Genomic DNA, 24,259 nt, shown 5'->3' with positions numbered 1-24,259 from the left:
TTTGCATAGAATGTTAAACACATTCCAGAAAATGCTGTATTACTTAAAATTATCTTCTTCATTGTCCATCTTTGCCCATTTGACTTTAAGCTTCTTGAGGGAAGGACTTTGTGTAATGTTTTTATGGCTATTTTAAGAACAGTGCCTGATACACTATAAGTACTCAATAACACAGTTCCACGGTGCTGTGGGTTGATGGGCTTTTCCCACATTTTTTGGCCTTCTTTCCTTTGCCTGCACATCTTCTTGATATCTCTCAGTGTCAAAATTATTGTATAGGTAGAAAATCTACACTTGGTTTAACTGTGATGAAAAAATTTCATGGTATTTAAAGTTTAATTATGTGAATTGATTTATTTTTTGCTGTTATAAATAATCCTGTCATTGCATTTAAGTTTGCATTTTTAAAATTTCACATTGTTTCCACATGCAGAATCATTGAGTCAAAGCATATAAGTATTTTCAAAACTCTTAATAACATAATACCAATTAATTCCTCAATATTTCTGAAAAGAATGATTTATTGGTGTAAGTCTTGATTGAACAGTAGATCAGGGAAGTAAAAACAATTTAGACTGTAGGCTTTGCTTACTTACTACTCCATTCTCTCTCTGTGTTAATCTGTTCTCTGATGTGTAATTATAGGTGTTTGTCCACATATCCAGCCTATTGTTTATGTTATAAGCTCCTCTAAGACCAAGCAAAGCTTTTCTCTTAGGGTAAATTTTACAGAGCACAAAATACCAATAGTTGTATTAATCAACTGACCTTTACTACAATTTATGTAGACAATCAAGAGCTAATTCTAATCGTAAGTGAAGTTTATACCTCAATTATAGAACACAAATTAATAGTCAGCTCTTCTCTTCACATTGCATGGAGTATTTTTTCCCCCTTCCATTTCTTTTCTAGGACAAGGTCAAGTGCAATGTAGGAATTGGACCTCAGTGTACAAGTGACTTAGTCGTAAAGTAGAAAACTGACACTTGGGAGTCAATGAGTGGTAGTAATGATGGACTCGAAAGCCTTTTGAATTTATTACAAGTCATTACCGTATATTGACAAGAAAGACTACAGATAGGAGGATGCATAAAATGGCAGTACCATCAGTGTCACTTTTTATAAGTTCTGACATCTCCCAGTTCTACTGTTAATTTCTTAAGGTCACTTCATTCACTGTCTGCTTTTCCATTGTAACTACCTTGTCCTTTAATATCATTAAATCTTTAATGTTATAGTCAAGCAACATTTTAAGTTGAAACTCTTCTTTTCACAGGACTCTAATTATGGGAGATAAGAAAGCTGGGTTTTCTGTTTTCTGGGCTGATGATGGTTTAGATACAGGACCCATCCTCCTTCAGAGATCATGTGACGTTGAACCCAATGACACAGTAGATGCACTTTACAATCGATTCCTCTTTCCTGAAGGCATCAAGGCCATGGTCAGTATGTCTGTGCTATCAAGAAGAATTTAGGAAACCTTTAAGCTTTGGAGAACTTTTTTTCTTGTATTAAGAATTTGCCATGTGATTTTCACTAAAAATATGAAATCTAAAAACAAAATTATATTTCATATTTATAGTGGAAATTTGAATTTAATTTTTTTTGTCTATGATGCTGACTTGTTCCTGAGAGCAGTGATTACATGAATGAAACAGCAATTAAATTGCTTCACTATTTTTTGCCAAATACTTGAACTTCCAATCCTGATTATAATGACTAATTGTAAAGAAGCATACAGAATCTTAAAAGTTTTGCTGTATAATTTGGATTTCTGTGTTAGTCAGTTTTCCATTTCTATGACAAAATACCTGAGATAAACAACTTAAAAGAAGAAAATATTTATTTTCAATCACAGTTTTGGAGGTTTCAATTCATGGTGGTTTGGCAGAACATCATGGTGGGGAGCTTGGAGGAACAAAGCAGTTGCTTCGCGCAGCCAGGAAGCAGAAAGAGGAAGGAATCAGTGTCCCAATATATCCTACAAGGACACACCCTCAAATGTCCATTTCCTCCCACTAAACCCTGCCTCCTAAAATGTCCATCATCTCCCAACTGTGCCATTAGCAGGGGACTGAGCCTCCAACACAGGAGCCTTTGGGGGATATTTAAGATCCAAGGCATAACAACCTCCTTTAAATGTATTTTGAGTTAGTCTGTATAAAGGGGGGAATTTAGGGTTACCTTATTTATTCAGTTGTTCTCTGGGTAAAAACCCAATGCCTGTATATCATGAAATAAAAATATGAGCTGGAAAAACCATTGAGAGAATGAGCAAATAATTTTCATTTCATTTAATTTTTCCAGAGTTTCATCGTAGAAGTAGCAAGATTATATAAAGTAGTAGCCACTGATTTAGGAGGAAGGGGAGCAATGCTTCATTTGTATCACCTAATGATTTAGAGTAGGGCTTTGGCATCAGAAAGACCTGTTTTCAAATTCACAATCTACCACTTGTAGAATGACACTGTTGTGTGACATTAAGCAAGTCACTATAACCTCTTTAGTCTTGATCCCCTCATTTATAAGATGTGGATAACACTGCCTGACTCATAGGATTGATGTGAAAATTAAATAACATTATCTGTGTAAAGTACCTGGCACATAGCAGGTGTTCAGAAGTGGTAATTACGATCAAATAGTATTATGTGTGTTCAGGTGACATTTGCACAAGCCCAGATACTATATCTGAGGTGCCATAAACTTGGCTCTGTTCACAGATGGCTTCCTCCATGTGTTCTTGGGCAGGTTGTTCAGCAGCTGTGAATCCTTAGAGAGAGAGATCTGAGAACATGGGCACATATAGGTCTCGAGTGAAGGGGCGCGCTCTCGACTCAGGGCAATTATAAAAATGCCAAAGGGAGAATGAAAGACACATTCCAAAGGCAATCAAACTCATGGACAGATTTAACTTTTTAAATTCCAGGAATAGTAAGCTAGAAAGCAAGTTGAATTCATGGATTACATGAATTCATTTATTACATTTTCTAGAATCATCCTGATGAGTACAATAACCCACAATGACTTACTCTATAATTATATTCCTGAAATACATTGAATCACCAAGGAGGGAATTGAAGTTTGTTTAAACAAGGAGTCTGTGTGTGTGTGTGTGTGTGTGTGTGTGTGTGTGAAAGTTGGGACTTGAACCCAGGACTTTCCATGTGCTAGCACATGATGGACCACTGGCTATACCTTCAGCTCTAGACAGGAGTAAATTTTTTTTATTAATTTTTTTTAGTTGTCAATGGACCTTTATTTTTATTTATTGAAATTTGGTGCTGAGAATCAAAACCAGTGCCTCACACATGCTAGGCAAGCTCTCTACCACTGAGCCACAACCCAGCCCCGGGAGTCATTTTTGAGTGCAGGCTTGGTAATTGGCAATGGACACACCTGAATGCAAATCCCACTTCTGACACCTAGAAGCCATCTCTGTGCTGTTAAGCTAGTTATTCAGCTCTGCCTTGAACCACAATTTCCTCATCCATAAAACAGGAATAACAATATCCATTTTGTGGAATTTGTGTGATGTTTGCAAGGGATATTTTACATGCAATCATGCCCATTTGATGTGCTTGGCACAATAGATGAATCTGAAGAAATAGCAGTCATCATCACAGTCTGACTCTCGGAACAGATACATATGTAGTGATTCTGTTCTGCACAGACTTCAGTTAAACAGACCACGCTGTTGTGGATCACTGGACTGTAACACAGCTGATGTTTCTGGCTTTAGGTAGAAGCTGTCCAACTCATAGCAGACGGAAAAGCGCCTCGAGTTCCTCAGCCAAAGGAGGGGGCAACATATGAAGGCATCCAAAAAAAGGAAAATGCTGAGGTACTTAGATCAGCTTGAGAATACATCTCAAAGTTCCTGGCCCTCTCCCTTTGGAAGTTCCCAGGGTACTATTTCCTGGCAAAAAGGTAGACCTTGGAGCCAGCCCATCCCAATCCTACCAGCGACGGGGAGAAATGTTTCTGTTGCCTGTGAGACTCACAGGCTGTGTTTGTGCTTTCTCAGATTTCTTGGGATCAGTCTGCTGAAGTTTTACATAACTGGATTCGAGGTCATGATAAAGTCCCTGGAGCCTGGTCAGAAATACATGGACAGGTATGTTTTGGACTCTATTGTCCCTCATAACCTTCATCAGAGGTACTACGAAGAAGTCTAGGCTTCCCCTGGTTCTTCCCTTGGGCATGAGCCGATCTGTGATTTCTCTTCTCCTCTTTATTCAGCGTGTAGTTGGCATTTATTGTAGGCACAGCCCCTGCTCCTCCGGAGGCTGCGGTTTTGTGGAGAAAGCAGAGAAGTGAATAAACACTGACGCTGCTGTCAGATAAATGCTGTAGCTGAGATTCAGACTCCGGTATGTTGGGAAGCGCTTCCTAGAAAAGCTGGTTGCTTTGCTAGAACTTGGAGATGAGTTAACCAGGGAGAGAGCAAGACAAAGAGGTGAGGTCCCAGAGGCCGAGGAGTCCACCTCCTTTAACAGGAAGATCTGTACAATGGGATTAATAAATCTGCCTCCCTGTAGGTTATGAGGTTTTGTGAAGATTACATGAGTCAATCCATGTTAGTTCATGTAAGCACTCAGTCCCTGGTACAGAGTAGTCAGTCAATGTTATTTTAGCTCAAGAAATGCCAGCCAATAGTCACAGACTCATAATAACCAATCAGTTGAGTCAGTTGCTCTTGGCTGCAGTCTGGATCTAGCCTTATTTCCATGAACTGACCCCAAAGCACCCTGCACTTCCCATCACTTCCTGCCCTGCATTTTGGGAGTCTGTCTGTCCCCTCCCTGACACCCTCCCCCAGCACTTCCATCTGTAACCCCTACCTTCAGGCTACAGAGGCTCATCTTTGTATCAATTTCAATACATGGAGAATGCTTACTTGTGTCACCTGGATGTGGGGCAAGTTTTAAACTGTTCAACTGTGGTGTGTGTGTGTGTGTGTGTGTGTGTGTGTGTGTTAGGATATAACCCAGAGGTGCTCTACCACTGGGCTACATCCCCAGCCCTTTTTATTTTATTTTGAGACAGGCCCTGGCTAAGTTGCTGAGGCTGGCCTCGAACTTGCAATCTTCCTGCCTCAGCCTCCCATGTCTCCGGAATTACAGGCCTGTGCCCCCACACCTAGTTTATGCAGAATGTTTTCTTGCTTGGTGCCCATTTATACTGATGCTTGATACAGTCTTCTCACATATTATTACAGATACAAAATGTATAATGTAATTATGTCTCACTTTTATTATAGATGATAATTCAAACTCCAGCATTTCTGCAAAGAGCAATGCTTGCACACACCCCTATGAATGCCTTTTACTTCCTGATTTTACAGTCTGCTTTTGATCTCTTTCTTAGATGGTCACTTTCTATGGCTCATCATTACTGAGTAGCTCTGTGCCTCCCGGAGAACCGCTGGAAATTAAAGGTGCCAAGAAGCCTAGCCTTGTTACCAAAAATGGACTTGTTCTTTTTGGTAACGATGGAAAAGCTGTGAGTGTTCAGCATGGTCACCTGTGAAATATCAATTTCCTTCTCTAACCCTAGCTATAAAGGGAATAGCTTTTACAGGGTCATCTGGCTTTGCACTGGGTGTGGGAAGCTCAGGATATCTGAACCATTCTCCTCTGGTGAGGAGCTGCCTCTCTGTGCCCCCTTGAAGACAGGATCTTCAGGATGAACCTGCCCCAGAACCTGCAGTCTGTTTTGTGATACAGGAGAAGACCTTGGACCCTAAGAGTCAGGGGTTTGAACTCCTGTTCTACCACTCTCTGGTCTTGGGTGAGATGGGTCTCCCCTCCACAACTCATGTTCTTTTTCTAGAAAGCAGAGGGGAATCCACCTGTTTGCCTCCCACTACCCACTCTGGGAAGATCCATCAAGATGCATGTGGCCCTCTCCTGATGTGCACTGCCATTGCTCACTAGCCAGGCACCACCCACCCTGCCGTGCTCAGAAGTGTGGCTCTGGGCCTCAGTGTGCTCTTGGGCGCTTCCCAATGAACAGTGTGAAAGGGAATTTGTAGCGTAAAGACGTTTCCCAGTTACTGGGGACAAATCATTTGTTAAGATGGTAGACTTTAGGGCTGGGATTGTGGCTCAGTGGTAGAGTGCTTGCATAGCACATGCGAGGCCCTGGGTTCGATCCTCAGCACCACATAAAAATAAAATAAAGATATTGTGTCCAACTACAACTAAAAAAATTTTTTTAAAAAGATGGTAGACTTTAGCATCTAGCTAGTTCCGGGTCCTAATATCAGCTCTGTTACTTACTATCTGGGTGGCACTGGGCAAATGAATCAACCATATTGAGCCTCCATTTCTGCATCCATAAAATGAGCCTCCATTTCTGCATCATAATAATGGCATCTGCCTCCATTAGAATTTCTGAGATTAAATAAGATATTTCAGCTCATATACACTGTGCAAGAAACAGAGCGAGGGTTCACACGAGGATAGCAGCAGACGTGTAGTTAGTGACAGTGCCCCTTGTTGCTATAGTAGATTCAGTCCAATACCTACAGTTAAATGTCCATTTTTCCTGGTCTTCCTATCCACTTTGAGATGTATCTGCTCTAGACTTGAGTTTATCCTTCCTGATGCAACTATTAAAGTGCCTTATCAATTCTTTTGCACATGTGGAGAGTATTTTTTTAACCTACATTTTTTTATTTTCCAAATAGGCTGGTCTTTATAACCATATAATAAATTAGATTCCACCACGCTCACTTTTGGACCATCTCAATCCTCAATTTTTATGCTTGCTTTGCTGCTATTTTAGCTGATGGTGAAAAGCTTGCAGTTTGAAGATGGAAAAATGATTCCTGCCTCCCAGTACTTTTCAAGAGGTGAGACATCAGTGGTAGAACTTACGGCTGAAGAGATGAAGGTGGCAGAGACCATCAAGGTGAGCACGTGATGTCCTTCCGATTACTCTTACCTTGGAAAGATGTAGCATATTCATCACTGGTATCATTGTCCTCCAAGTTGTGGGGTTGAAGGTTTATTTCCTATTTTTATATAAGTTGCAATAGGAAATTGACTCCAAAATTAATAATGCTTGAACATAGTGTATGCAAATTTTCAAGGCAGTTTTAGGTTGGCTTGGAGGGCAGGGGTGAAGCAGGGACAAAGGCAGGGAGTGGAGCCCCAGCCCCCAGAGTTGTTTTCAAGGTCATTTCTATTCCCTGTAGCCAGAAGGGTGATAAAGCACAGTCCTGCATGGAGCAGGTTTTCCATGGCCAAGACCAGGGCGTGTGGGTCACTTCCACTCACACTCCATGGCTGCATCTCACTGAAGGGATGCTGGGAAAGGTCGTCGAGCTGTAATGCAAGATGAAGAGGAGACAGGCTATAAGAGCTGGCCTGTCTCTGCTACGTGGTTCTACATGTGTCCCACTGGCAAAGGTTTCCCTTTCTGTGCAGGTCATCTGGGCTGGAATTTTAAGCAACATCCCTGTTATTGAAAACTCCACGGACTTCTTTAAATCTGGAGCAAGATCAATGGACGTTGTCAGGTAGAACCACCCCTGCTAACGCACAGGCCTCCACGAGGGATTCTGACTTTGACTTTGAAAATCGAGTCCCAGTCCTTAGTTCTGGATGTCATCACCCTTTTCAGATCTGTCAATTGCATATCTCTTCATTTTCTTGTCGTGGTTTCCAGGACAGACACCTATATCTATATCTTTACTTCTCTTCGTGGCTAACCAGAGTTGTTTTCTTTTTTTCTTTAATATTTATTTTTTAGTTTTAAGTGGACACCATATCTTTATTTTTAAGTGGTGCTGAGGATCGAACCCAGTGCCTCATGCATGCTAGGCAAGCGCGCTACCACTGAGCCCCAGCCCCAGCCCCCAGAGTTGTTTTCATCCCTCCTTTGTACCTAGACAACCAATCCTTCTAACTGTTTGCTACTTCTAAAAGTCGTCTCTGCACTCCTCAGCTGATTTTCCTCCAGCATGACATTGCAGTTGAGCTCTGGGTGAGAACGCTAAGCGGGGGTTTTTCTGTGCAGCCTGACCCAGAAGGACACCCGACATTGATTACACTTGCCCCAAAATCATTTTCTCACATCCCCCAAATTACCCAAGTAGAAAGATCTAGAATGAGGGTTATCGGGCTGCCATTAGTCAGAGTGTCTCTGCACAGGTTTACAGTGAGCGGAAAGGGCTGGAGTCACAGCCTCGCTGTGGTAATGCAAGTGCCAGGATCCTCGTGGTCTTAGCAGAGGCTTTTTTTCCCTGAGTAACTGGGATAATGAGACGCTGCTAACTAACCAGGGCCGGGCCGTCCTTTGATGGTGAGAGCAGAGAACAGAAGCTAAGGGTGTTTTGATACCAGGCACACTGTGGTCATTCACTAACTAAACAAGGTAAAGAACTGTCCTCCTCATGATATGATCCTTCGTATCTACAAAGCGTTATTCTACCGTCCCATCCCCCAGCTCTGGTACCGGAGCAGAACCCAGGACGCTTAACTGCTGAGCCATATCCCCAGCATCCCCACCTTTGTGTGTGTGTGTGTATGACAGGGTTTCCCTAAATTGCTGAGGCTGGCTTTGAACTTGTGATCCCCCTGCCTCAGCCTCCCAGTTGCAGGGATTATAGGTATGCACCACTGTGCCCAGCTCCAAAGCATTTATTCTTGGATATTCTATTTGTTAATTTATTCCCTTGTTAATTTAACAAAACTGACTGAATACTTACTACATATCAGGACAGTTGGGGATAAAGGTGCAAACTAGACCAAGTCCCTTCATTCATGGATCATTGATTCCTGCAACCAAAAATAATCATTTTAAGAGCATAAAGCATTATCAAAAGTCAAGAGTTTTGATTCCTCAAATTATAGATTTCTCAGCAATGATTTATAAATTTCTAGAAACTTCTAACTAGCTTAATAAAGATTTCAATAGTGTATTCTTAATACTAATTTTTTTTTTGCTATCTAGATGCCTGCAGGAATTATTCATTTCCTGTTTGAGTGCCTGACTTACCATAATGATCTGATATTAACATCTTGATAATGCCATCTGATATCATTACATTGAAAGCCAAGGCACCTCATTTCTTAGAGAATCAATAATTGAACAAGAACTCTGCTGGCTTTCTACACTTAACCCAGTACACCATTACCATCCAAGAGCTGTTAGGGAACAGCTGTGATTCAACAAATTAGTCGGAAATCAAAGGATTGAAGAGGGGCTTCAACAAAATTATATTGACCCACCATGTGGTTAGTCCCTATGTTAAACATGTAAAACGAATAAATGACTGTTTTGGTCTTGTGCATAATCTAGATAAAATATTCTATAATATTGATTTTCATTTCTCATGATCTTTATAGTTGGAGAATTGCCTTTTTTTCTTACTTATTCTTTGAATTCATTTGAAAGGAAAGTTAACGGACTTTAAGTGAGTAAAATATTTTTGCTTTCATTTATTTTCAGTCATGGGTAAAGTTTAAAAAAATGTTACTGTCCTTTAAGACAAACTTTTAATTTTCTTGCCCCTAGTCTTAGCAACCTCTGTGATTATTATCACAAAAGATCTCCTAGGACAGGAGTAGGCATGTGACAGAAGTGTCACTTCAAAACAATTGACAGGGGGCTGGGGATGTGGCTCAAGCGGTAGCGCGCTCGCCTGGCATGCGTGCGGCCCGGGTTCGATCCTCAGCACCACATACAAACAATGATGTTGTGTCCGCCGAGAACTAAAAAATAAACATAAAAAAAAAATTCTCTCTCTCTCTCTCTCTCTCTCTCTCTCTCTCTCTCTCTCTCTCTCTTTAAAACAAACAAACAAACAATTGACAGGCCAGGTGTGGTAAAGCATGCCTGTTATCCCAGCAGCTCAGGAGGCTGAGACAGGAGGAGTGCAAGTTCAAGGCCAGCTCAGCAACTTAGTGAGGCCCTAAGCAACTTAGCAGGACCCTGTCTCAAAAAATAAAATATGTAAAGGGCTGGGAATGTAGCTCAGTGGTTAATCACCCCTGGGTTCAATCTCCAGTTCCAAAAATAATAATCATAAAATAAAAATAAAGAAAAAAATCAACTTGACAGATGTGAGGAATACATTTCCCCAAAACTCTTTTGAAAATGTGACTAACAAGAGCTGGTTCTTAACCTTCAGGCTGGTTGAAGAGATCAGACAGAAATGCGGTGGCCTTCAGTTACAGAACGAAGATGTCTACATGGCCACCAGGTTCGAAGACTTCATCCAGAAGGTTGTGAGGAAGTTACGAGGAGAAGACCAAGAAGAGGAGCTTGTGGTGGATTATGTAAGCCTTCCCTCCATGATTCCACTCTACCTCATTTAGATGCGTATGCTAAAAAAAGAATGCAGGAGCCAGGTGCAGGGGCCCACGCCTGTAATCCCAGAGGCTTGGGAGGCTAAGGTAGGAGGATCGTGAGTTCAAAGCCAGCCTTAGCAACAGTGAGGCACTAAGCAACTCAGTGAGACCCTGTCTCTAAATAAAATACAAAATAGGGCTGGGGATGTGGTTCTGTGGTTGAGTGCCCCTGAGTTCAATCCCTGGTACCAAAAAAAAAAAAAAAAAATACTACTGGGCTTTTTGTCCATTTGCTTTATATTTGTCACCTTTAAAATGGCTTTATTGAGATATACAGATACCATAACATTTCATCCTTTTGAAATATACATTTCAGTGTTCTCTAGAACATTCTCATCATAGTTGTTCAATCCTCACCACCATTTAATTTTGGAGTATTTTCATCACCCCCAAAAGAAAGACCATACCCATTAGCAGTAGTCTACTCCCTTCCCCTCACCTCCTTCCTCCAGCCCAGGAAACCACTGATTTCCTGTCTCTGGATCTGCCTGTTTGAAGCATTTCATATAAATAGAATCAGGCCATTTGTGGCCTTTGTGTCTGGCTTCTGTCACTGAGCATAATGTATTCAAAGTCCATCCACATTGTAGCAAGCATCATTACTTCCGTCCTCTTGCTGACCGAATAATCTTCCACTGCATGAATAGACTACAATTTGTTTATCCATTCACCAGTTGAAGTACATTTGGGTCACTTCCCCCTTTTGCTATGATGAATAATACTGCTATAAAAAATTCATGTATAAGTTGTTGTGTGAACATGTTTTCAAATCTTCTGGTTATATACCTAAGAATCAGTGAGTCATATGGTTGTCCTACGTTTAACTATTTGAGAAACTGCTCAACTGTCTTCCTAAGCAACTACACCACTTCATGATCCCTCCAGCAAAGGACTAGAATTCCAACTCTCCATATCCTCACATTGGCTGTTACTGTCTTCTCTTGTAGCTGTCCTAGTGGGGGGCAGAGTGGTGAGGATCTCACTGCGATTTGGATTTGCCTTCCCTGTGACTAATGATCTTGAGCATGTTTTTGTGTACTTACTGGGCATTTGTGTATTTTCTTGGATAAATGTTTGTTTGAATCCTTTGTGCATTTTTAGATTGGATTATCTTTTTGTTGTTAAGTTGTGAGAGTCCTCTGTGTGTTTTTGATCCTAGATCGTCATCAGATATGGATTTGCAAATATTTTTTCTTGTTCTATGGACTTTCTTCTTTTACTTTCTTGACAGCATCCTTTGATGCACACACAGCGGGTTTCCATTTTGACAAAGTCTGATTTATCTGTTTGTTTGTTTGTTGCCACTTCTGGTACCGTCTTTTATTCCTTTATTCCTCCTTTACTGCGGCCTTTTGTGTTAAGCAGATTTTGCCTTCCACGCCATTTCAATCCCTGTTGTCTCTTTCACTGTGTCTTTTAGTTATTTCCTTAGTGGTTGTCCTGAGGATTACAATTAGAGTTTTTGCTAAAAGCAATCCCATTCAGATTCACACCAGTGTAATACCAATAGTGCAGGAAAACTCAGCCACAGTAGGGCTAGTCCCCGCGCCTAATCTGCAGTGACATTTGCATACAAGTTCCATCTTCAGGCGTTGTAAGATCACCGACACAGTTTTATAATTATCGCTTCCTACAGTAGTCTTTTAAATCAGCAAGAAGAGTAAAAACAAAAATCTATGTATGCCGACTTCTGTATTTACTCATGTAGCTACATTTACTGATGATCTTTGTTTCTTCATGTGGATCCCAGTTACTGCCCAGAGTTTTTTCATTTCTACCTGGAGGACACCTTGTGACAGCAATGAATTTTCTGTTTTTCTTCATTGGGAAACATTGTAATTCTTTTCCATTTTTGAAAGACAGTTTAGCCAGGTGACTCGGCTATCGTTATCCCCATTTTATTTTGAAAAAACTGAGCTTCATACAAGTTAACTGAGTAACCCCAATTCACTTGTCAGCCAGTGGCGGGGAGTAGAGTTTAGGGAGTACAGGGAGGAATTTAGAAAACAGAACTTATAATGGCACCACGCTCAGGGGAAACCTTAACACAAAGGCGCGAGCAACAACCTGGGAAAGCGGTGGCTGCGTGTCACGGATGTTCCACTAGATGGCGGTGTTGCTGCAGGAGGGACCGCTCCCGAGTTCTTCCCTCCTTAGGAAACCGGTTAAGCTCTTCCTGACTCAGAGGCCACACCAAGCATCTTGAGGCCTAAATCTTACCTATTCTTGTCTTTTATCGAGAGTAGACAATAGAAACTAGAATCCCACTGATTACTTCTCTCGCTGCATTAGTGAATTATCTTCTTTACTGACATTCAGTATCAAGTGGTAAGCACAAAAACCCATCGGATCTATTAATATGATTCTCTCTTAGGTTGCAAAGGAGGTCAATGAAATGACAGTAAAAATGCCATATCAGTGTTTCATAAATGGACAGTTCACCGATGCAGACGATGGAAAGACTTACGACACCATCAACCCAACAGATGGGTCGGTGAGTAATCATGTGGTGTGTACAGGGACAGGCAGCCACGGATTCAGCTCCCACAAGAGCTGCAGAAAGGCAGTCTCGAGACATCCCTTCATCTGCCACGCTGCCTCCAGGCACCTCACGCAATACACTTCTGCGTTTCTTTCAATGAGTCAACTCTGATAGCGGCTGCTGTTAACCAGAGTAACCTTTTTAATAGGGTGGATATTTGTTATGAATTTAGACCAAGGGCATGTCAGAGGCACCTCTCTGCATAAAGCTATATATGGGAAAATTTTTTTCAGACTTTGAAAACTTGTGGCAAGAATTCCAGCTTCCCTAAGGCATGAGGAGAAATATATAGTATTTCTAAATGTGTTCTTCCATAATGAGGTGCAACACGAGAAGCGCCACGTTTCAGGCTCACAGTTCTCACGTCCAAATGATCCCTTTTTCTTTACCATATTCGTAGAGGTATTCATTTTCCATCAATTTGAATTTTATAAGTGATACTCTGCTTTTTCCTAGTAACAGAATGTCAATTCCAAGAATCCATATATACAAATATCTATATCTATCTATCTATCTATATCTACATCTACATCTACATCTACATCTATATCTATATCTATATCTATATATACACACCTTGTTTTTTGCTTTCCTTGAAACAGACAATATGCAAAGTATCCTATGCCTCTTTGGTGGATGTTGACAAAGCAGTGGCCGCGGCAAAGGATGCCTTTGAAAACGGCGAATGGGGAAGAATGAATGCCAGAGAAAGAGGAAGGTTGATGTACAGGTGTGTTTTTTAGAAAAGCGAGTCTGTCACCTTTGGATATTGGTTAGCATTGCCAGAAATTTGTAAATTCGTGCAAAACGTTCTGGTAGGCACCTGCTATATACTGTCTTCTGTTACTCAAATCCTATCAGTCCTGAATCTGGAAGCTCCTGACATTTGTGTCATTGCTTGCGTCATTGCTTGCGTCAGCCTGGGTCCTGGTGGGAAAAGAAGTTGAATGAAGGACTTTTTACAAAGATGTGGGCAAGGTCAAGGGAACAAGGGACTCCCACAGAGGATAATGGCGCACCCAGGCCGAGGTGGAAGCAGGGGAAGCTGCTACTCCTCCAAGGTCAGAAGGGACAGAGGAAGGAGCTGTTTCTAGACTCTGGCAAGATCTGTCTCTTCGGGAGGCCACACTGCAGAGGTCTTAGTTGGAGGGACAGAGCAGCTGCTAAACCACAGCCAGTCAAGAGAGGGAGTTGAAAATGTAATCCCCAACCATATTCTCCTCCAGCCTGCCAGCCTCCGCAGGTGTCTCCAGGAGCCAGGTGATGGAGTCGATAAAGGTCATCCTCCAAGGTCATGGAGAGGGTGGAGAATGGACAGAGAGCAGCAGTTGGAGATACCCAGCACCCTGTTGTCTTCAAGGATGCAATTTCAATCTCTTTGATATGTAGGGATTAGGAGCACGGAGGGAATACCAGGGCCTGGAGAGAACATTATAGATGAGTAACTGAGCAGGCCGGCAGGAATCAGGCTATCATCAACTCTGTTTTCTGCTCACCTAAAGCTAAATATCTGATCTTAATTAAGTGATCTCTTAGGAGCCAGTCATGGGAGAAACGTTAGAGAGGGAACACCTCAGGCCTGACCTTAGGGTGGCCCCAAAGGAGCAGCTCGGAGAACCACTCCAGGAAGGAGGGGAAACACGCAGGGGAGGCGGACACAGAAGATGGCCTTGGACTCTGTTGTGGTGATTGTAGTCCCTCCATGTCTCTCCAGTTAGTTTAGAAAACATTTCTGTAGCAGCGGGCGCTGGGCAGGTGTGGGGTTCTCGAGGCGCGTGGGCTCGCTCTGAGGTCTGCCTCCTCATCCCCTCTGTCTCCTGTCCTTGAGCTCCTTCCCCGGCTGCGGTGCTCGGTCACTCAGGCCAGTTGTGCGCACTAGGTGTCTCCTTTGTCACTCTTGCACAAATCACGAATGAGATCGTCTAATATCTGCCTTCACTACTGGACCCTGATCTCCTAAGGGCAGAGACCTGGTCCATTTGTGTTCACCTCAGAAATCTCAGTCCTAGAATTGTAATATTACCTTAATAAGTTTTTAGCATCTTCTGGGGTATTTTGATAGCTCCCTTTCCATCGATATTAATTTTTGTGATCTTGCTTTTTTCTTGAATACACTTGTTTGGTTTTTATCAACTTTTAGCTGCATTATTTCTTCTCTACTTCATGAATTTCTGCTCCTCCTCTTATTTCTTCCTTCCTACTTTGTAATTTGAAAATAACTTGTTTGCTATTTTAGCTTCTTTCTGATGCAAGTACTTTAAGTTATAAATGTTCATCTGAGTACTGTTTCATCCCAGATATTCTGATATTTTAAGCTTTTATTATCTATTAAGTCAAAGCATTTTTTATTTACTTTTCTTGTGCTCTCTTTGTTGACCTCTGAGATATTTGTAAGTGTGCCATTTAATTTTGAAGTAGTTGACATGTGGGGTGGGGTTCTATATATCTTAAGGCGATTGATTTCTAATGTAATAAAAAATGCAGGAAACACAGGCTGAATGATTTCAAATTTTTTTTAAAAAGTAATGGAAATGGTATGTATTGGTTACATACATGTCAAAGCTGATCAAATCGCGTACTTCAAATAGGTACATTTTATTGTACTTCAGTTTTACCTCAATAAAGCTATGGGAGGAAAAAGAAATCTCAGTCTTAGGATATCATATCTATAATAAGGATGCAATCAATAATCATCGATTGACTGTTTTTCACTGGCCATGCAGACTTGCAGACCTACTGGAAGAAAACCAAGAAGAGCTAGCAACCATCGAAGCCCTTGACTCCGGGGCTGTCTACACCTTGGCTCTGAAGACTCACATTGGAATGTCTGTGCAAACGTTCAGATACTTTGCCGGTTGGTGTGACAAAATTCAGGTAAGCATGAATGGTCTTTGTTCTGAAAGGAAGAGGGACTAACATCCATGAGTTGTCACCAGGTACTGGGTCAGACCTGTTTTTTCCATAGGTTTTCTCACCTATGTGGCATGGCCGTCTTAGTCAGTTTTGTGCTGCTATACCAGCTTACCTGAGACTGGGCCATTTATAAAGCACGGAGATTTATTCTGTCATAGTTGTAGGAACTGGAAAGTCTGAGTTCAGGTTGCCAGCAGGTCTGGTCTCTGGTTCCAAGATGGCACCTGGTAGCTGCATCCTCTGGAGAGGTGGAACAATGTCCTCACATGGCAGAAGAGCAGGAGAGAGAGACTCCCTTCCCATCAGCCCTTTTTACAGCAGCATTAATCCTCGAATGAGGACAGAGCCCCCATGATATAAGCACCTCACATGAGACCCCACCTCACAACACTTGGATTTTGGATTAAGTTGCTAATACAGGAATTATGGGGGACACAGTCAGACCATAGCAGTGGTTATAACAGCTGTGAGGTCAGTGGACAGCTGTTGTCCCCTTACTGTAGACAAGGAAATGGGCTGGAGGGATGAGTGCCTTCCTGTGACCCACAGCAAGTCAACTGCAGGGCCAGGTTCCACCACAGGCTTTTCTGAATCTGCAGCCCCCACTCTTCCTTGGGCTTTGCCAAAACGCATCCTGAGAGCGTTGTCTAGAGAGAACCCTGGGGTCAGGCGGGGTTGCCAACGCAGACGTCTACAGAGGCCAAAGGGCGAACGAGGTGGTGGAGGCCGACTGAGCGCAAGAACATTTTGGTAAAAACAAGGGTATAATAAATATTTAATTTTCCTTTTATTCTATGGTAAGAAACAGGGCATGCTTGGTGGTGAATGTCAACTACACTTGGTCTCAGCACTGGGGACAGACACAAAGGAAAAAGGGGGGCCACCACTGAGAGCAGCACACGACCACCCTCGGCAGGGACGCACCGAACTTCCGCAGGAGCTTCTCCTGCAGCCGCATCCTGGCAGCTGGGAGGAAGGGGGAGGGGGAAGGGAAAGGGGCTTTAGAAAGCATTCCCACCCACCATCCCCCCACCCCCGTGCCTTGTGCTTATGTCACCCATGTGCCATCTCTGTCTCTAAGGAGACTGAGAAACACCTTATCTATGAGCATCGCTGCCACCAACATTAGCATAGAGTCAGAGAGGCCCGGGTCCAGTCTCAACTCTGCCATTTACCAAGTGTAAAAGCTATGTTAGCACCAGTACAGTGTGCACACCTGTATCCCAGCTACTCTGGAGGCTGAGGCAGGAGGACCCCAAGGTAGAGGCCAGCTTGGGCAACTCAGCGAGACCCTGTCTCAAAATAAAAAATAAAAGGGGCTGGGGATGTGGCTCAGTGGTAGAGCATCCCTGGGTTCAATCCCAGTTCTTTAATAATAATTTTAAAAAGTTATTTTACCTCTCAGCACCTTACTTTCCTTGTCTGTAAAATGGCTGCAGTGATACATCCATTGAAAGTTATAAGGATAGGAAATAAGTGCTTCTATAGGACAAGATAAGCCTGAAGCATAGGAAGTTACACCAAAAGGAAGTGTTGATGATGGTTCAGCCCAGGGCCGTGCACCTGCAGACATTCAGTGCTTCAGGGCCACCTCTTCTCCTCAAATGTGAAATCCAAATAGCTCTGGAACCTGAAAATTGATTGGATTGGTTCAGACCCAAGGGCTGCCAGACACTGACCCGAGGGAGGATCAGTCTATTTATAATCTTTATTTGTATCACTTCGAGTCAAGATTCCTATGCTTCACTGAGTAAATATGAATGTGTTTGATTATGGAGGGTTTTGTAGATCTTACAATGGGTAGTAGATAGGATATGTGCACTATGTTGTTTCTGGAGGCCAAAAAATTCTGAATTCCGAAGTAGACCTGGCTGCAAGGGGCTCAGGTAAGAGATGGTTGCCTGGCATCCATGAGAGCAATGATCTTACCTGACAAAGCAAGTGAATAGCTCCGGTTAAAGACTGAGGTTGTGAACTCCTTCGGATTAAGTTTGGCTGTGTATAACAGAAAACCCCCAAAAGAAGGTCATTTTTCTCTCATTTTTGAGAAGTCCAAAGGCAGGCAGGCAGGCAGGCAGAACTAGTACGTGAGATGCAGGCTCCTTCCATCTCTGCCAGGCCGTCCTTACTGCCACGTGCCTTCTACCCTCAAGGCTGTCTCTTGGTCTCAAGATAACCACTGCAGTGCCAACTATTTCAGCAACATTCTAAGCAGGAAGAAGGAGGAAGTGGGAGTAAAGGGTAGGGTAAAAGAGTGTTTGTTGTAACTGAGTCAGTCTACGTTAAAGCTTTGGGCTTATATTTTCCACTGACCAGGAGACTCGGTATTTTTTTCTGGGCACAGTGCTGTCCCCATTGTTAACTGGGGGTCCTACTAGGAAGAAGAGAGAGTGGATGTTGGGTGGGCACTTAACATTCTCTGCCATGCTTTGAAGTTGGAAATGGAGGTGACTTAATCAGAATCCTTCATTCTCTTGTGTCTCCTAGTTCTTTGGAGAAATGAACAGCCGTCCCTCTTGGGTGGGTGGGGACGTATTTCTTATGTGTTTGACAATGCCTTTTCACATCACCTCAGAAAAATGAGAGAGGAGGGCAGAAGATGGATTCTTTGAGATGAAATTCACCACTTTACCTTGGTAAAGGAAGCGCCCACTTGTTCTGTTCTTCAGGGCTCCACGATCCCCATCAACCAGGCCCGTCCAAGTCGCAACCTGTCCTTCACCAAGAAGGAGCCGCTGGGGTAAGACTCAGAGCGCCTCTGAGTGACTCTCCCGCGAGTGAGTCTGAGGCAGCTGAGGATGTCGCATCTCCCCGCTGCAGGGTCTGTGCCATCATCATCCCCTGGAATTACCCGCTCATGATGCTGGCCTGGAAGAGCGCCGCCTGCCTGGCCGCCGGCAACACCTTAGTGCTCAAGCCCGCGCAGGTGAGCGGGCCAACGGACAGTCGCCCTCTGTGTGCTCAGCCACACACGTTTGTGCACGGTGCCTCGCAATCCAATACCGCGATGCCTTTTCCTGTGTCATGGGTGCCTTCATTTACAGTGTTCATTTTTAACAGCCACCTAATCATCCTATGGAGACTCTATAATTTAGAACTTCCAAGGTGGTGTAGCTCAATGAAACCCATTGCCCTGTTACAAACCAGTTCAAAACTTGCAAAATGCCAAGTGCCCAAAGAGTGGAGAATTATGTCAAGTAACTATGAGACATCAAAATAAAAATATGCAGGCATGCAAACATGATCATCCAAAATATTGTAAAGATGTGGAAAATGAGGGAAAAGCATGTAAAAAAATCTATAATCATGGCAATTTTATAAGAATATTTATATGTGGATAGCAAGGAAATACTTTAAAAATAGATCAGGTAAACCAGGCACATTCTTATAATCCCAGGAGCGCAGGAGGCTGAGGCAGGAGGATCACAAATTTGAGACCAGCCTGGGCAACTTTGCAAAATTGCAAATTTGCAACTTTCTCAAAATTAAAAATAAAGGAGCTGGGGATGTGGCTCAGTGATAGAGTACTACAGGGTTCAATCCCTGATACAAAAACAAACAAAATCAGGTAATTCTCAAATACATCCATTACTGCCACATACAGTAGCTCTTCAAGAAAAATGTAGTAGACAATTTAACAGAGAGCATGTACTAAGTACAGTACTTACAGACAGTGCTACAGTTCCAAGGTGCATAAGTCAGGGAGAAAATTTGGAGTCTGTTCTGGAAGAGTTTACAATCAGTTACTTATCAACTAATTTCTTCTTTTAGAACTTAAAAAAATATAATCTCATTTGGCATAGCTACATGGTAATTCAAACACAGCCATCTTGTTTTACTGATTTAAAATTTTTTCACTAAAAAATTAGATACATGTTTAAAATTTTCAAAATCCCTGAGTTACAGAAGTCAATAATGAATTCTCCCTCCCATCACTCTTCCCCAGTGAACCAGTTTCCTTCCTTAGTGGCAATCAAATGTTATTAATGGTATTTATTTGTTTCTTAGGTATTCCAGAGATAGTTTCTGAACATAAAAACACAGATTTTTTAAACAAAATACATATATATGCGTATGTATATATATTTGTGTATATTTATATATATATTTATAAAATACACAAATATACCCATGTGTGTGTTTGTGTGTATGTGTGTGTATGTACGTGTGTGTGTGTGTGTGTATTTTACACATTGGTTTAATCCTTGATGTGTTGCTATAACAAAATACCTGAGATTGGGTAACTTATAAAGTTTAGAGTTTTATTTGATTCATGATTGTGGTAGGTGAAGAGTCCAAAGAACACAATGCCAGCATCCTGGAAAGTCACACACACACACACACATACACACACACACACACACACACACACTAGTGGCTGCATCACAAATTGGTGGAGAAGTGGAAAGGGAACTAGCCACATGCAGAAGGGACCACTTTCTACAGGCTCCTCTCAGCCAGGTGCAGTGGCACATGCCTGTAATCCCAGCTACTCAGGAGACTAACGTAGAAGGGCAGGGGCTCAAAGTGGAAGGACTACTAGTACACGTAGAGAGAATGGGCAGTACCACTCCAGTGTACTGTTGCCAAAAGTGCATGACTTGAACCCAATTGTGAGAAATTCAGGCCAAGGGGACAGTGCATGAAATAACTGGCCTGTGTTCTTCAAAAATATTAGTTCAATGAAATATAAAGGAAAACTCAAACTCTCCCAGATGAACGGAGACAACATGCATAACTAAATGCAAAACAAAACAAAACAAAAGATAAACAGAAACAACCCATGCTCTTGGGTTTTCTTTTGCAATAAAAGTCATTGTTGAAACAACTGGCTAAATCTAAAAGATCTGTGAGTTAGGTGTTCTATCAGTTGTGATTCCCCCAGTTTTGAAAATTGTACTGTGAGTATGTAAAAGAATTTCTTGCTTTTAGTAAATGTGTATAGAAACATTGAGAGGCAAACAGTGCATACTATACATCTTACCTCTAAAGTAGTGTGGGGAGAAAATATAGGTATATATAAAGAAGGTAAAGCAAATGTAGAAACAGGTTAACATTTGAGGGATGAGGGTGAAGAATATGGAATTCTTTGCACTATTACTTTGGTAACTTTGCTGTAAGTCTGAAATTACATCAAAATATATAAAAAAAATAGAACAATGTAAAATGAAATGAGCTCTCTCATAACCATCAAGGGGAGAACCAGGTACAGGTGCAAAGGACAGGAGAGTGTGAGAAGGTAACTGCTGTCTGCCTGTCAGGTCACGCCCTTGACTGCCCTGAAGTTTGCAGAGCTCTCCGTGAAGGCAGGCTTTCCCAGGGGGGTCATCAACATCATTCCAGGCTCAGGTAAGCCCTCAGGGACCCACTTTGCTATGACCGAGGAGTGGCATGGGGTAGCCCAGTGGCTGTTTTCCCACTGGAGTCTTACCCTGAGTTGTATTAAAACTAAATACAGTTTACCAAGTGTAATGTCCCTCACCATGTGCTGAAATCTTAAAGTAGAAATGTAGTGTCCAGTGAGCAGAGGAAGGTAGTGGGGGGACGGTGTACAATATCATTAAACTGACCCCGAGGTGGTCAGGTTTTTTTGAAAACTGCTAATAATGTAAATGCTCAAAATAAGGCAGTAAAGTGTGTTAACATAATAGAATTCAGTAGTCACGGTTATGGAGAATTTTAATAACATCAAAAATCATTGTTAAAATGACAATCAGGAGCCAGGCACCATAGTGCAGCCTGTAATCCCAGCTGCTGGGGAGGCTGAGGTGGGAGGATCTCGAGTTCAAGGTCAGTCTGGGAAATTCAGTTAAATCCATTTTGATTTTTCAGTATCTACTTTGGAGGATAACAAGCAAGGCTTACCCACCAGTTTTTCTAGGTGAGGGAGTGACAGTCACTTAGAGGATATTACTTTAGATTTTTGTCTGTTAGTAATTAATACAGAAAATATAAAACTATCATGTAATAAAAGCTTAGAAATTCTAATTCCATAAAGTCAAACCTCTCTCATGCAAGACCTGAGTAATGTTTTAACTACTGTCTTATCTCCTGATTCTACAGGTGGGGTAGCAGGACAACGTCTTTCTGAGCACCCTGATATCCGCAAACTCGGGTTCACTGGCTCCACCTCTATTGGCAAACAGATCATGAAGAGGTACAGACTTTACTGTGACAACGCTAAAGACACGTGGATCCAGGGTTCTGTTTTTGTTTAAACAGAGCACTTCTGGGGCTAGAAAAACACATCAGATGTAGAAGAGAAATCTATTATCACTGCTGCACATTGAAATGTTTGAATAAAAGACTTTCCAAAGCTTTAAAGTCCACAGCAAATAAAGCCAGAGCTATGTTGAAATCTACCCTGTTGGTAACTTTCAACAACTCAGCACAAAAAGTTTCTGCACTAACACTGTGGCCCAGATTGTTTGGGGAGCATAAGTAAGAAACTGAAAAGATGTTTGTGATAGATTTATATATTCTATATGACATGGATTCTCAAAATATAGTAATATTGGTTTTTTTAAAACTGCTAATAATGTAAATGTTCAAAATAAGGCAGTAAAGTGTGATGACGTAATAGAATACAGTAGTCATGGTTCTGGAGAATTTTAATAACATCAAAAATTATTGTTAAAATGATAATCAGGAGCCAGGGACCATGGTGCAGCCTGTAATCCCAGCTTCTGGGGAGGCTGAGGTAGCAGGATCTCAAGTTCAAGGCCAGTCTGGGAAACTCAGTAAGACCCTGACTCAAACTCAAAAATAGAAAGGGCTGGGGATGTAACTCCAAGATAGAGCTCTTGCTTAGCATGAGGCCCAGAGTTCAATCCCCAGCTGCAAAAAAACACCACCCACTAAAAAAGATAATAGGGTGCCTCACATGCATAAGGCCCTGGGTTTAATCCCCAGCACCCCTGCTACACACACACACAAACACACAGATAATTAGGGAGAAAAACAGGATATAAAATTGTATCTATCCAGTGATCGTAACCATTTTAAAAAACATAACAGCTCCGGTAGGACACAGATCAGAAATAAGTACATGGAAATGGTAAAAACAAAGGTCATGGAGCCATAGAATGGATTTTTTCCTAATCTGTCTACATTTCTGTCTGCATGTCTTAAATAAGAACACTTACATAAGACAGGAATGAAACAGCCGGCTTCTAAAATTGATACTCCCTGCCCCAGTGTTCCACTAGTCTAGTTAAAGATTGGATTTTCTTGGCAGGTGTTTATATAACCCAAATTCCTAGAGAATGGGAATTTACCCGCAAGGATCTCTGATCATTTGACCACACAAAAAATTTAAGACTTTTTATCATGAAAAATTCCTAATACTATGCCAAACACACGGAAACATACAATGACTGACGCCCATGTGCCCAGCACCCAGCTTCCCCGCCAGCCACTGCTCTGCACCCACATTTTGTCTTTGGATGAGTTTCTTACTGTTTCTGAGCTTCAGCTATGCTTTCCAGGCCAACTGTAAGTAGCCTATGATTAAAAAAAGCAAGGGCAGGGGGAGGCTGAGGCAGGAGGATCGTAGTTCAAGGCCAGCCTCAGCAAAAATGAGACGCTAAGCAACTCAGTGAGGCCCTGTCTCTAAATAAAATACAAAATAGGGCTGGGGTGTGTGGCTCAGTGGTCGAGCGTCCCTGAGTTCAATTCCAAATACCAAATAAATAAATAAATAAATAAAGCCACGGTGGAGGTGTAGGGGGAACACTGACAAAATGCTCATTTCCCGTCTATCTTCCTCTAGCTGTGCCCTAAGCAACCTGAAGAAAGTGTCCCTTGAGCTCGGCGGCAAGTCCCCACTTATAATCTTCAATGACTGTGAACTTGACAAGGCCGTGCGAATGGTGAGAGCAGTTCAAAGGCGGGTGAACAGCCCGCTTCTGAAACACATTCCCCTGCTTCTTTATTGGAGGTCTTAAGTGAGATTTAGTCTTATCTAGTTATAAACAGGTACCATCTTTTTCATACTAAGAGCACTTAACATTTTTAAAAAGTAGTATTCATATAATTTCTCCAATTAAAATGTTTTCAAAAATGGAACATAAGTCACAGGAGTCACATCGAAAAACTTCCAGACGTTCTGATGTTGCTCCTGGCTTCTCCCTCCTTTCCCCTAACACCTCACCCCTTCCAAGGTCACTACTTTTATTTGTTTTACAAATCAAGACACAGTAAAGGGTCCTCTATTAAAAAATATTTTGCAGCCAGACACAGTGGCACGTCTATAGTCCCGAAGGCTGAGGCAGGAAGATCTTGAGCCCAGGAGTTCAGGGGCAGCCTGGGCAACATAACCAGACCCTGCCTCTTAAAAAAAATAAATAAATAAAAGTAATTGGCGGTGTCACTCTCCTGGTTTTAGCAATGTGGCTTTATAAGGTATTACTAGGGAGGAAGCTGGGTGGGGGTATATAGGGCT

General features: G+C 42.1%; 1 protein-coding gene across 1 annotated transcript in view; it reads left to right on the top strand.

The window, feature by feature from the left end:
* Aldh1l2 (aldehyde dehydrogenase 1 family member L2) overlaps positions 1–24,259 on the top strand; it is a 55,424-nt gene that overhangs the window by 15,097 nt on the left and 16,068 nt on the right. Inside the window, exons 4-18 of the mRNA XM_046429358.2 lie at positions 1,277–1,442; positions 3,740–3,841; positions 4,025–4,114; positions 5,368–5,502; positions 6,790–6,915; positions 7,434–7,525; positions 10,142–10,289; positions 12,736–12,855; positions 13,506–13,633; positions 15,627–15,777; positions 18,486–18,556; positions 18,637–18,742; positions 21,078–21,165; positions 21,880–21,973; positions 23,588–23,687. Of these exons, the coding sequence (XP_046285314.1) occupies positions 1,277–1,442; positions 3,740–3,841; positions 4,025–4,114; positions 5,368–5,502; positions 6,790–6,915; positions 7,434–7,525; positions 10,142–10,289; positions 12,736–12,855; positions 13,506–13,633; positions 15,627–15,777; positions 18,486–18,556; positions 18,637–18,742; positions 21,078–21,165; positions 21,880–21,973; positions 23,588–23,687 (1,717 nt within the window). The remainder of the gene's footprint in view (positions 1–1,276; positions 1,443–3,739; positions 3,842–4,024; positions 4,115–5,367; positions 5,503–6,789; positions 6,916–7,433; positions 7,526–10,141; positions 10,290–12,735; positions 12,856–13,505; positions 13,634–15,626; positions 15,778–18,485; positions 18,557–18,636; positions 18,743–21,077; positions 21,166–21,879; positions 21,974–23,587; positions 23,688–24,259) is intronic.

The sequence above is a fragment of the Marmota monax genome, unplaced genomic scaffold, assembly GCF_021218885.2.
Source record: "Marmota monax isolate L192 unplaced genomic scaffold, Marmota_monax_Labrador192_F-V1.1 WCK01_AAM20220418_F8-fsc00051, whole genome shotgun sequence".
NCBI classification, from domain to species: Eukaryota; Metazoa; Chordata; class Mammalia; order Rodentia; family Sciuridae; genus Marmota; species Marmota monax.
This window is presented reverse-complemented; position numbering and strand designations above follow the sequence as displayed.